We start from the raw sequence: 12,702 nt of genomic DNA, 5'->3' as shown, positions 1-12,702 counted from the left end.
TGTGTGTGTGTGTGTGTGTGTGTGTGTGCGCGGATGCATACTGACGCAACCAAAGCCATTCAATAGTTATAAGCAGTTACCATGGAGAGACATCTGTGCCTTTCCTCACACACCTACATACGCACACAGGGCTGAGGACAGATCCATTTCAAAATCACACACACACACTTACTCACTCACTCACTCACTCACTCACTCACTCACACCGCAGTGTTTGTTTGTTTGTTTAATTTAAGGCCATTTCCGCAACTAAGGCTATTTAATGGCCAGAACACTGTATTACAGAAACTTAAATATGTTTTTTAAAATCTATGCTAATAAGATATTCTAAAACCTTCCACACCGCAGTGTATAATCTTTCATAATCAGGAGGATATAAAAGAATACACACACATATGGATGCACACTGAAAAACACATGCTCAGATAAAGCCAAAGTACAGTAAATCTAAAATATTTCACAGAATATAAGCAATTATTGTTCAAGTATTGTTCTGTTCTTACAACTTGGTTGGAGAATGCAAACATTCTCAGTTATTGTGCATGAGACTATCGGCATCAATACGCAGCCTACCTCTTTTTGCAGACCAATCACATAAAACGTCTTCCCCTCAAACTTGAGTTTGTTGACATCAGCCCTGAAATATACCGCACACACACACAAAAAAAAATCAGCACGATCTGCCACACATACACATGAACAAGTTCACACACACACACATATACACACACAGACACAGAAACAGACACACGCACACAAACACACACATACACACACACACACATTTGGAGGGTTGAGTTGGGAGGTTACCATTTGAGCAGGTGAATGCGCTTGTTCCCCTGAAACACCACAAAGCCTCGGGCAGTGAATCCAAGGAAGGCAGTGGCTCCTGTGAAATCCTAAAGCACAAAGACGGACAAGGTGTGGCGGGGGAGAGATGTGTGAGGACAAACAGAACCTTTAGCAGAGGGTCATTTGTGAAGACGAGAGAATGTGGGAATTGCTGAAGCTTGTAAACTTCAGAAGTCAAAAGCCTGAACAAAACAGTTTTGTGTGTGTGTGTGTGTGTCTGTTAGAGAGTGAGAGAGAGTGAGAGAGAGAGAGAGAGATGGGGATGGAGAGAAAGAGATGGTGAGAGAGAAAAAGGAGGAGAGAAGGAGAGCAAAAGAGAGAGCAAAGGGGAACAAGAGGATGTGCATGGGTGTTCAAGGATATATGGAGACAAAAGGTGGAGTATAAATGGGGATGGACTACTTCATGTGCATCTGAGGGCCTCTGGGAGATGAAGTGAGATGCATGTGGGAGAGACAGGAGCCAAGTGAGGACTAAACAATAGTCTACTTGAGAAAGGTGGGGAAGGAACTGACAGGGAGTAAAGAATAGTGTGTGTGTGTGTGTGTGTGTGTGTGTGTGTACATGCGCACACATGTGTCAGAGATGCAAAGACATCTATAGATCTATTCAACTGCATAAACAGGTGGCACTGACAGAACATTGAGCTAAAGGTAACTTGGGGACAAACAAAAATGTAAAAAACAACTTTTAGAGTCGACATTTTGTAGGGCATTATGCAAACGTCTGATTCATTTTCATTTCAAAGTATCTGCGTTGGTTTTGAATGGAAACCCTCTAGGAACAGATTGAAATGGTCTATAATGAGCAAACTCATTACAATACCTATGTTGTTTACACACTTCAAATAAAAGAGGAAGCCGGACACAATCACACTAAGTGTTGGATACTTGGCAGGTGCAAGGGTACTAAGCATTGCTGTGTATGCTGGGCCAAAAAGTAGAACGCAGTCTATCAAATTCCCAGAAGAGCTCCCTTTTCACACTCATCTTAAATATGCCTGAGAGTTGAGACAGCAGGGCCAGGCAGTCTCTGGCAAGACACAGGGATCGCGTCTCTAACGAGGCCCTCAAATAAGGACAGGCCTTTGAGGCACAGATATGGGTGTGTGCTAACATAACAGATTAAGTATTCGCTAGGATCATCTTAATCAGAATCAGAATAGCAGTTTTTTGGCCAAGTATGTTAACACTCACAAGGGATTTGGTTCCCCCTCAGCTTTATGCGGTCATGCAAACCCAGTCCGAGACAGAACGGACGACAGAAAGAATGTGTGGTCAGGCCAATCTCACCAGCAGTGGATCAATAACAGCTACTGGATGAGGAGCTTTAAAATGGTTCACGCTCATGTTCATGATATAGTGCAACAATTTATGGTATGGTCAACCATTAGTGCATTTTTCGTTGGTGTTTTGGGTTCCCTTGAGGAAAATATGTCTTTGGGCTGGTGCAGTCATGGCACAGGCAGTATTACAGTTTGCTACTAAATGCTAAAACAGCCAGTTTCACGCACATGGATTGAGCCTAGTACTAGACTAAATGAGATTTCCATTGAAGGTTTCGGACTAGGCTTAATCCATGTACGGAAAATTCACAATTTATCCCCTCCAGGCACATCTCCTCACGCTGGAGCAGGTGTGGCGTACCTTGCAGGGGTGTGGATCCACTCCGTATGTGTCAAGTGTGTGTGCCCTCTGGAGGAGGTTGAGCTCAGCCATGGCAGCACTAAGTCCTCTGCTCGGGTGGGGGGGGGGGGACACATACACACACACACACACGTGACAAACACAGCGTCTTAAGACCATACTCAAGAGGAGGAACCAGAACAACTCTTAGGATCATAAAGTCTACATAAATATGCATGGTGAGCCAACTGGAAATACATTCTTTAACAAACTAAAATGGAACAAAGAATTGACTAAGTATCTCGAGGGTGTCTTTAAGTCAGCAATATTTCCTTTTGGTGCAACACAGAGATGCACAGAAGATGGAAATGATAGTGACTACTCTGGAGCGTCAGGCTGCTCTGCACTCCTGTTCTCACAGTATTTACTGATGTTATTTAAAGAGCTGTCAAGCACACTCCCAAAGTGACACTGGATAAGCCATGGTGACGTAAACCGGCTCTGAAACCCAATATCATAATGATCTCTCTCTCTCTCTCTCTCTCTCTCATACAAACACACACACATACACACACACAGACACACACACACACACACACACACACACACACACACACACACACACACCCACACAAACAAAACATAGTATTTGTCTTTAATCTACACATACCTGCCAGCTATCAAGCTTTATATGCATGGGCTGTCAGGCCTGCAGTATTTAGAATGTGCCAACTTACAAATCAGTCTCAAATCTGGTCTCAATTGAGGTCATGGTTAAAGTTTGTAGAAGGAAACAGATCATTTGTTGCACTTACAAGTCACCTTTGGTCAGGAGTTAGGCCTGTGAGGATGGCTGTGTCTCACCTTTATAGTTAGGGCCCTGGGTCTTAGTTGTATACCGGCTCGTTGGGTGTGGCTCTAACTGCTGGGTTCCCTCACCTCAACTCATTCCTGTGGAGCTCCATGATTTTCCTCTCCAGCTTCAGGGTCTGTTTGGGGAAGAGCTTGAAGTCACTGATGTAGTCCTCTGGGTGCTCATCTGCGTCATGGTCACCCAACTCAGCTGTGTGGAGAGGAGAAAAGGATGGAAGAAAAGAGAGGTGGGAAAGGAGAGAAAGAGAGAGAGATTAGACAGAGAGAGGGAGAGAGATTAGAGACAGAAAGGGAGAGAGTAGAGAGAGAGGGAGAGAGGTGTGCCCCTTGCTAGCGTTTCATAATTAGCCTGGTTACCGCTCAGTAATGAGCCACTCCAAATGCTCACTTAATTAGCAACCTAACAAGGGAAATTTGTCCCGTCATGCTCATCTGAGTGGTCAAACTGATAATGGATAAGACTTGGCCATGAGTGGACAGCAGCGATGAGTCACAGATCGAATTACAGCCCCATCCTGTCTCTGGGACACAAAGAACCACTCTACCTCATACTGTAACTCATCGGTTCTGAGTGATTTTCTAATAGTTTGACATTCTGAGATCTGTCTTAAGACTGAGTGCCAGCAAACCTACCAACCTCCAATCAGAGGAATTCAAATTACCTAATACCAATTTAAACACACTACTGTAAAAATGACAGATGACTCCAAATAATAATAGTACAATATCATGTAGGGAAATGCTTAGTCCTCTGACTTAAAGGACTGTGTAGTATTAATATTAATTTAGACTTAAATAAATAAACAAAGGGAAAAATAAGATAAAATATAATTGTCACCATTAGAAACGTTTCAAAGAACAAAAACTGGACACAAACAAAATTTTTGGATGAACGTATCTGGAAACGGGAACAAAACCAATTTCACTTGTTCCGGAGTGAAAATGTTATTTTCAATTTTAAATAACCGGTTAATAATGGTATTTATCTTTTAGATTAACCTTTGTTTGAATATTATTCAAAACTCCATAGGCTTGGAAAGTCACCTGCCCACACAGCGTTTCCCAGAGCCCTTATAGCAGTGGTTCTCAAACTGGGGGTCGGGACCCCCAGGGTGGTCGCCAAAAATATTGGAGGGGTCGCGAAATCCTTTGCAGTCTGGATTAAAGACATTTTTGTAAAGGTTTTTAGTCAAAGGCTGCCATTGACATAATGCCTTTGATGTTGACATACATGTAGCCTACCTATGAGATAAGACATTTTCTGTCTCTGCTTCCAATGCCCATCTCATAACATTTCGAAACCAAATTCCACCGGTTAGAGAGAAGGGGGTCGCGAGACTTGGTCTATGTTTTTTTGGGGACCACTGAACCACTGCCTTATAGGGTGAATTTAGTCAGATTTTATGAATCAGCGTCTCCCTTGTATACTAGTTGATAAAAAGGATTTTCATATCCAATACTATCTAACTGCCTTTTCCAAGTATGTAGCCTAAATTACTGAAACATTGTGTAAAACAGCATAGGCTACCAGAGACGCTAGGAAAATATCTATAGGCTTGCCATGCAGTTAGTAGCACCACACATTGGTTAGGCTACTAAAGGGCTTAAAGCAAGGACATTTTCTGTGCCTTAAGTTAAGCTATCAGACATTTTTTAAGATCTACAGTAATAGCATAGGCCTACTTGCCTACTTTCAAATCTTGCCCCACACCTGAATTCAAGCACAGTGTTTTTAACAGTTAGCCTTGATATTGAATGTGCTTTGATTTAAGATTTAAGGCTGTTGGGCAAAAAAAGGTTATATATTATTGTGCCACCGGCCATAAATCAATTTGTAAAGACAATGTCATTTTTAAAGGAACATTATTAACTGTTCTTCTAGAACATTCTAACCGGTTACCATTTAGAGCAGAGGCCTTGGAACACTGGAAAATAATGTTTTTGCTCAGAACGAACCAAAATGAAAATCATTCTGTTTTCAGGCCCTGATTGTTAGTGTGATAAGTCTATGAATGTCAATAAATATGCTGATACAAGTGATGTGATACAAGCTGATGTGAATGACTAAGTGCATTGAGGTTTTGTTAAGATTACATTAAAAAATTAAGCAAGATTACATTAAAAATTAAGCAAACTATTCTTATATATAACTTGATGTCCACTTTACACTCTTATCTAAACTGACTTCATTTGACCTTGTGTATAGAACAACTGAGTGAAATCTTTGTGAATTCACATTTTTCTATACATCTAGAGGAATCCATAGCTCTTATTTCCAAATATGCAATACATTAGCCCCCACACTCATGTACATCAATGTGGACATACAAAAACACAAACACATTCACAAAAACACAAACTCACCCTGCACAATACATGCTCCAAGGTATGCCGCATCAGCAAACGGACACAGCAAACGACCATGGTAAATATCCCTCTTGGTCTGCAGGTACAGGAGGTACCTAAGCATACACAGTTGAGGTTACAATAAACAGGATCTGAGCATGAAAACATTTCTTATTTGTGATAAGCCGAACATTTAATTAATTAATATTGTCAAGATATTCTGTAACATAGTAGATACACCTTCTTGCCTTCAGAAAAGAGACAGATGGCACCAACATGCTGACATGATACATTAATAAAAGGCTTTTCCCCAAAACAGTTTAATCTTATTTAAAAAAATTAAAAAATAAAAAAAAACCCACTGTGAACACATTGTGTGTTGTTGTCCTTGTAAGTGTGATCATCATCAATATTTTCCCCAAAAATATAAAACATGTTTTTATCCATCAGCAAATAAGAGTCTTTGAGTCTGCTCAGGAGGTTACCATAGCGATGACTTCAACCACAGAGAGAACTGTTACCGTGGTGACAGCTACCACAAAGATCTGTTTCTATGGTGATGGTATTACAGAGTTACGTTGACAGAGATAATACTGTAATTTGCTCCCTCAGCTGCAGACTACACTTAGAAGACCAGTGATGAGCTAGTGTTTTTTTTTTTTTTTTAACACATCTGTTACATAATGCTGATAAGTAAACTGTTTAAAAGCCCTAGTAAATTAGAAGCTAAAATCAAGGGGAAATGTGTAGACTGTATATCCATAGAGGTGACATGACATCATAAAAAATATGGAAAGATAATTTACTCAATATATAATCAAAGAAATCCAAACAATGCAGCATTTACAAGTATATATTTGTCTATATTCTATTATTTTTTATTTGGTCTTTCTCTCCAAAAAAATACCAACGTCTGAAATGTGTATGAAATAGTTTCTTATATGAGAACAGTTAAAAGAATAATAGCTGTTTCGACCAAAAAATGTCTGCTAATGCTGTGCACTTAAATAGAGAATGATCCCTGCTTCTCCCGGTGCAGTCTCCTGTTTTCGCTGTTCTGGGCATAAATTATAGAGGGAGAGAGTTGCCCTGCTTCCCTTGTTCTCCCACAACATCGCCAGACGGCTTTTACAGGAAAAGCTCTCCCCTCTCTCTGCTGCTCAGCTACATCATGCCTTGCTTTCACCTGCCTTACAGGATGTTAGCACTTAAAATACAGCCACTGAACATTTCATCCAGTTTACCCCTCTCTTTCTACAGAAGGTTGATAGATAGATAAAAAGATAAATAGATAGATAGATATATTAATGGATTGATGGATGGATATACTGTATGGATGAATAAGAAAGGGTGGAGCTGAGATGAAAAAAGGAATGTGAGCGTTCTCAGTTTTGCTGGCAAACACACTTCCCGCTGGGAGAGTGGGCCAGATGACTTAGTCACACAGTGTCCTGGCATTTGGAATAGGGGCGAAAAAAGAGGGGGGCACATAGAAACATGACCACTGGGGGAATGGGCACACACAGAGAGTCCAGGCATCAGCACTTAAGTGTGCGATGGTGGCTTTAGGGTGCAGGCTATAATTGTGTATCCCCATATTCTACCCGTGAGAGAATGAGTCTTCATTGGATTGATATACACGGCAATGCTACTCCTCTGCCTTGGTCACCAAGGAAACAACTGAAAATGACCCAATGATACTTCAGCACTGAGGGAGAGAAGGAAAGCTGCTGTGTGTACACATGCATTCCCAATTCACTGTATAAATTCACAGCAATGCAAATAAAGAACTGAATGAGGAGGAGGAGGAGGAGGAGAAAGATGATGATGATGTTGAAGAAGTAATAGTAGAAGGGCAAAAACAATAAAATGGAGGCCTTTGTTTAAAAACTTAATATGTATCAGATTACGGCCAGATTGCTACAATGCTAAATTGTAAACTACATAGATATGGCACTTCTCTGAGAAGTTTCTTTCCTCTTAAAAAGTAGGAGAGTCCATCATGCTGTCTCTATTGGTGAGTCCAGACGAGTCTGCACTGAAGATGGTATACAGTATGTACAGTCTGCATCAACGGGAGACAGATATACCTTTAGAGGCCATACATATCTAGTGCTCTGGTACTGACATGTATCTTAACCTACCCATACCATCAGAGGCGGACAGAGTACACAGGTTCATTACTTGAGTAAAAGTACAGATACTCTTTGCTAAATTTTACTCAAGTACAAGTAAAAGTACCACAGTCAGATGTCTACTTAAGTAAAAGTACTGAAGTACTTGTTTTTAAAAGTACTTGAGTATCAAGAGTACAAGAGTAGCCTACATTTTCTAAATATTGCATTACTACTGCCACAGTGCTTACATTTATGAAACGTCCTACATGGAGTTATGAAAAATGTTAATGTTAATACCTTAATACCTGTTAATACCTCATCTTTTTACCATGTTGCCAGGGATGGGCAGTATTTCTAATACATGTATTTCAAATACGTATTTCAAATACAAAATACTATTTTGTAATTGAAATACTTGAAGCGAAAACTATCATTAAATTGAAATAGTCTGGCGAGGTGGGGCCACCGGTTGGCACATTACCGTGATGGACCTGCTGCGTCTTCATCCATTGTTTCGTCCATGGTTTCGTCTCTTATCTAAATCTGACCATGGAGTTGACTTTGGCGGAAAGCTGAAGGTGATTGCTGATAGGCTGTCCCAATCAGTGGTGCCTGCACAATCCAATCACGTTTGAGAGGGAAACAACAAATTGAGGGTTTCCGAGATTTTTCTTTTTTCCTTTTTTTTTAGAAGTAGTAACGGGTACTCACGGTTATGGATAGAAATGTAGTGGAGTAAAGAGTACAATATTTACACAAATGTACTTGAGTAAAGTCATGAGTACTCCCCAAAAATGATACTCGAGTAAAGTACAGATCCCTCAGAATTGTACTCAAGTACTGTACTCAAGTAAATGTACTCCGTTACTGTCCGGCTCTGCATACCATACATCTGTCCTAACCTCCTTCCTGACATATTTCAAGAGTTTTTGAGTTTTCTACACACAGCAAAGACCTTTGTGCTTCACAATATGCACAATATCTATGCAATTCCACAATTCCTTTCACCCAAAATCAATAACCTCAACTAGGTTTAGTGAGAAACTTAAGTGCTAAAAGTCTCAGGCCTTTAGTGGCAGTACTTTCCTTCACATTTCAAAGCCACAAAGTCAATAGAAAAATGTGAACTCAAACAGCAAAGTATATTTGACACAAAACTGTAAAAATAGTTTCATGCACTTCAGCAGAAGCTTTCAAAAGTGCATATCAAAATTCCAATTACAGCAAGATGAAAGAGGCTGCCTTGAGTCAGAAGAAGGATGATCCAACCAACAGAGTGTGTGTGTGTGTGTGTGTGTGTGTGTGTGTGTGTGTGTGTGTGTATGTGTACGTACAACACAGAAAAATAGCACATGGGGAGATTTAAGTTTTTAAAACATTCTCTCTCTCTCTCTCTCACACACACACACACACACGCACACCCACTCTCATACATGCACACAATTCACACAGCAGGATGAGATATACTACTGATATGTATGAATGCTGGATGAGAGGAGATTTAGCAGATGAGCTCAGGCACAGATAAAATGAATATACTGCTGTGCTGAGGTACTGAATAAATACTGCTGAGGGACGAGAGAGAGCAGATCCATATTACTGGCATGACCAGGGCATGTGGATGTGGTTGAAGAGTCCATAATCTTTCCATGCATACAAAAAGCTAATTATTTTTCTGAATAGTGCTATTTGGGTCATTATTTCAGTATAATAACAGCTTTACTCAAAAGTGACATTTGCTTAATGTCTTGGCAAATTCAATGGTAGTGTATGTCACTCTCTGATTGATGATTTATCTGATATCCCTTCATTCATCAGTGTACTACCTGCCTAATTTACTTGTAAGCTGACAAACTACTGTGTTGGTTAAAGGGGCTATGTGCAACTCTGTAGGATTTGAGTTGTCTTGAACGCAGCCACATGGTACTCTTCCACTGACTTGCATTGCATTCAATACAGCACCACACAACACAACGCAACGCAAGTGCTGTTTCAAGAGAGCTGGCCCAGCACTGGCTGGTTTGCATGCGAACTTATGAGGACATCTGGGCAACACAGAGCATATAGAAGGCGGGCAGGCCCACAGCCTAACAGGCGTTTTGTACATTATGTCAAAACGATTACTTGCTTCACATTCTATTGCTATTTCTTTGTCATTTCTTTGAATGTTTTAAACTGACAAAAAACTACACATAGCACCTTTAATCCATCATTCACTCATACACAATGACTGTAGATATAGAGTCATTGCTCATCCATATATAACTCAATGAACCCATACTTGTCCTCTAATCACATTGTGCCTGTGGACTACCTGAGGTGACAAAAACAAGAGATGGGAGAAATGAACATGAATCCCCTTCAGAGCGAGCAAAGACCAAGATCAGTGTTTACAGAAGATAGCTACTCTTGTTTGTCAGCAAAGGCAAAGATTTCACACGAGCGATGAGAGAAGTCCTGTCTGACGAGAAGTTGCCGTCAGCGTCTCAAAGACATTGGATTACATAAGGAAATGCTCTGTCAGGTCAGCCAATAGGAATCATTCAGACTTTACCTCGTCAGCTCCTCCTTGATCTTGATTGGCTCCTGGGGGTAGAACTTTACTCTGAAGCACATGGTATATGGCTGCTGAGCTGCACATCAAATACACACCCACACACACAGAAACACATACATATGCACACACACGGACACACGCACACACACACATACACACACGCACACACAAACACACACACATGCACACACACAATGTCAGAATATAGGACAAAAATGAAGAGGAAAAAGATAAAAAGTTTTGGCATAATACACTGAAATCTTCCAGAGAGCGTGGGACTGAGGAGAGACAGATGAGTGTTTTTGAGATAAAACGGAGTGACATTAAAACTGAGACCCGGCAGGCCCAACCCCACCAGAGGGAAGGAGTCATGGTGTGTGTGTGTGTGTGTGTGTGTGTGTGTGTGTCTCTCTCTCTCTCTCTCTCTCTCTCTCTCTCTCTCTCTCTCTCTCTCTCTCTCTCACTCTCTCTCTCTCACACACACACACACACACACACACAAAGTCACAGTACTTTATAATAAACAAGCTGAGAAGCTTACATCTAAGCCCCCAGGCCCTCTATCACATTAACATTCTCTCTGAGACACTACATAAACACAACCCAGCACATGAACTCTCTCTCTCTCTCTCTCTCACACACACACACGCACACACACACACACAGACACACACACACACACACACAAAACACACACAAACACACACACCACTCATCTTATCTTCAAATGACGGGGTGATTCTTCAATGCCTAAAGCCCCCATACTAACTAAAACATTCTCTTCCAATCTCCATCTCTTTCTCCTCTCTGTCCTATTCTCCCTCTCCCATCATCTCTGCCACTCTCACACCGAGGGCCATAATGGGCTCTTCATTTCAGCTCAGGGTGGAGAGATGGAGCCTCATGGAACATAAGAGAGAATGAGACATGCTAATCTACTCAAGTCACAATTCTCCATCATCACTGTCACCATATCAACAGCAAAGGCAAAAAACAAAAACAGCCAATAAAGAGATAATGAAAGCAAAGCTGGGACCATAAGATGTCCAGGACCTGTCCTACATTGTCAGAATATTCAGATGTGTTCAATATTACACAAGAATCTCAAGATGCAATCATTCTCAAGAGCTGAATAAAAATATATTTAAAGATTGAGAGAGTGTGTATGTGTGTGGGAAGAGACCATAACAAAAACCGAGAGACAGGGTCATGAACGGAGTGAAACGGGTGATGTCAGGAGGACACTTACATTTCATTTGCCTCACTACCGGTTTACTGGGATCCAGCCAGTGCTGCAAAAGAGAGAAACACACACGCATGCACACATGCAAACACACACACACACACACACACACACACACACACACACACAGACACACACACACACACACACACACACACGAGCAACAGCGCACACAGAGAAAGGATAAGATGAGAGGAGTAATAGCAGGACACACAATTATGTAAAAACATGTGGCCAGCGTGTGGTACACTCAAAACACATGTATGCAAGTGTGTGTGCGTGTGCGTGTGCGTGTGTGTGTGTGTGTGTGTGTATGTGTGTGTGTGTGTGTGTGTGTGTGTTTGGGTGTGTGTGTGTGTGTGTGTGTGTATGTGTGGATGTGTGTGTGTGTGTGTGTGTGTGTGTGTGTGTATGTATGTATATGTGTGTTCACTAATCGCGCAGATTCATACAAATATGAATATGACAACATACTTGCATTTAATAATTCACTGCTGAGCTGCTGGGTAACATTCTACTCTAACATTCTAAGTGCAGAGACATCTTACACACACACACACACACACACACACACACACGCACACACCGCAGTACACAAGGAGTGGTTGTCATGGTAACCTGTTATATGAAAAGCAAGAACTGTCAGAATATAGAATGCAAGCTATATTTTATAGAGAGCCACCAGACCCCCAAACACAGGCCAGTAGCCATCAGCACACAGACCCCAGGATTCACATTGCTGGAACACAAGTTGTTGCGGAGGGCAGTGGGTGAGAATGCCCAAAGAAATCTAACACATGCGTCACACACATGATGGTATTATGTGTATCAGCGCATGTTCTCTTCATGCGTCTTTATGTGAGATATAGGTACTAGGTCTGTGTTTAAGTGTGAAGGACAGACAGATCAGTAGATATGACGTACTCTCTGTTTCTCTGGATCCACATATCTGATGCCGAAGTAGTCCCTCTCCATGAGATTGTAGTGGTTGCAGACATGGTCCAGTAGGAACTGCCCTTTAGTTTCCCTCTGAAAGAAAAGAAAAACACATCTTGTTCCAACATCTTCACTCACATCAAGATTCTCATT

The 12,702-nt window shown here is 41.2% G+C and overlaps 1 protein-coding gene across 1 annotated transcript in view; it reads right to left on the bottom strand.

Annotated features, from left to right (window-relative positions):
- frmd3 (FERM domain containing 3) overlaps nucleotides 1-12,702 on the bottom strand; it is a 44,304-nt gene that overhangs the window by 14,689 nt on the left and 16,913 nt on the right. Inside the window, exons 2-9 of the mRNA XM_076269950.1 lie at nucleotides 12,538-12,642; nucleotides 11,620-11,662; nucleotides 10,368-10,446; nucleotides 5,715-5,812; nucleotides 3,417-3,540; nucleotides 2,499-2,586; nucleotides 811-899; nucleotides 574-637 (exon numbers count right to left, since the gene is read on the bottom strand). Of these exons, the coding sequence (XP_076126065.1) occupies nucleotides 574-637; nucleotides 811-899; nucleotides 2,499-2,586; nucleotides 3,417-3,540; nucleotides 5,715-5,812; nucleotides 10,368-10,446; nucleotides 11,620-11,662; nucleotides 12,538-12,642 (690 nt within the window). The remainder of the gene's footprint in view (nucleotides 1-573; nucleotides 638-810; nucleotides 900-2,498; nucleotides 2,587-3,416; nucleotides 3,541-5,714; nucleotides 5,813-10,367; nucleotides 10,447-11,619; nucleotides 11,663-12,537; nucleotides 12,643-12,702) is intronic.

The sequence above is a fragment of the Alosa pseudoharengus genome, unplaced genomic scaffold (genome assembly GCF_046254945.1).
Source record: "Alosa pseudoharengus isolate Yale_2024_CS ecotype anadromous, Long Island Sound unplaced genomic scaffold, YU_APseudo_1.1 YU_APseudo_1.1_scf_6, whole genome shotgun sequence".
In the NCBI taxonomy this organism is placed as follows: Eukaryota; Metazoa; Chordata; class Actinopteri; order Clupeiformes; family Clupeidae; genus Alosa; species Alosa pseudoharengus.
The sequence above is the reverse complement of the archived record's forward strand: the minus strand, read 5'-3'. Positions and strand labels throughout refer to the sequence as shown.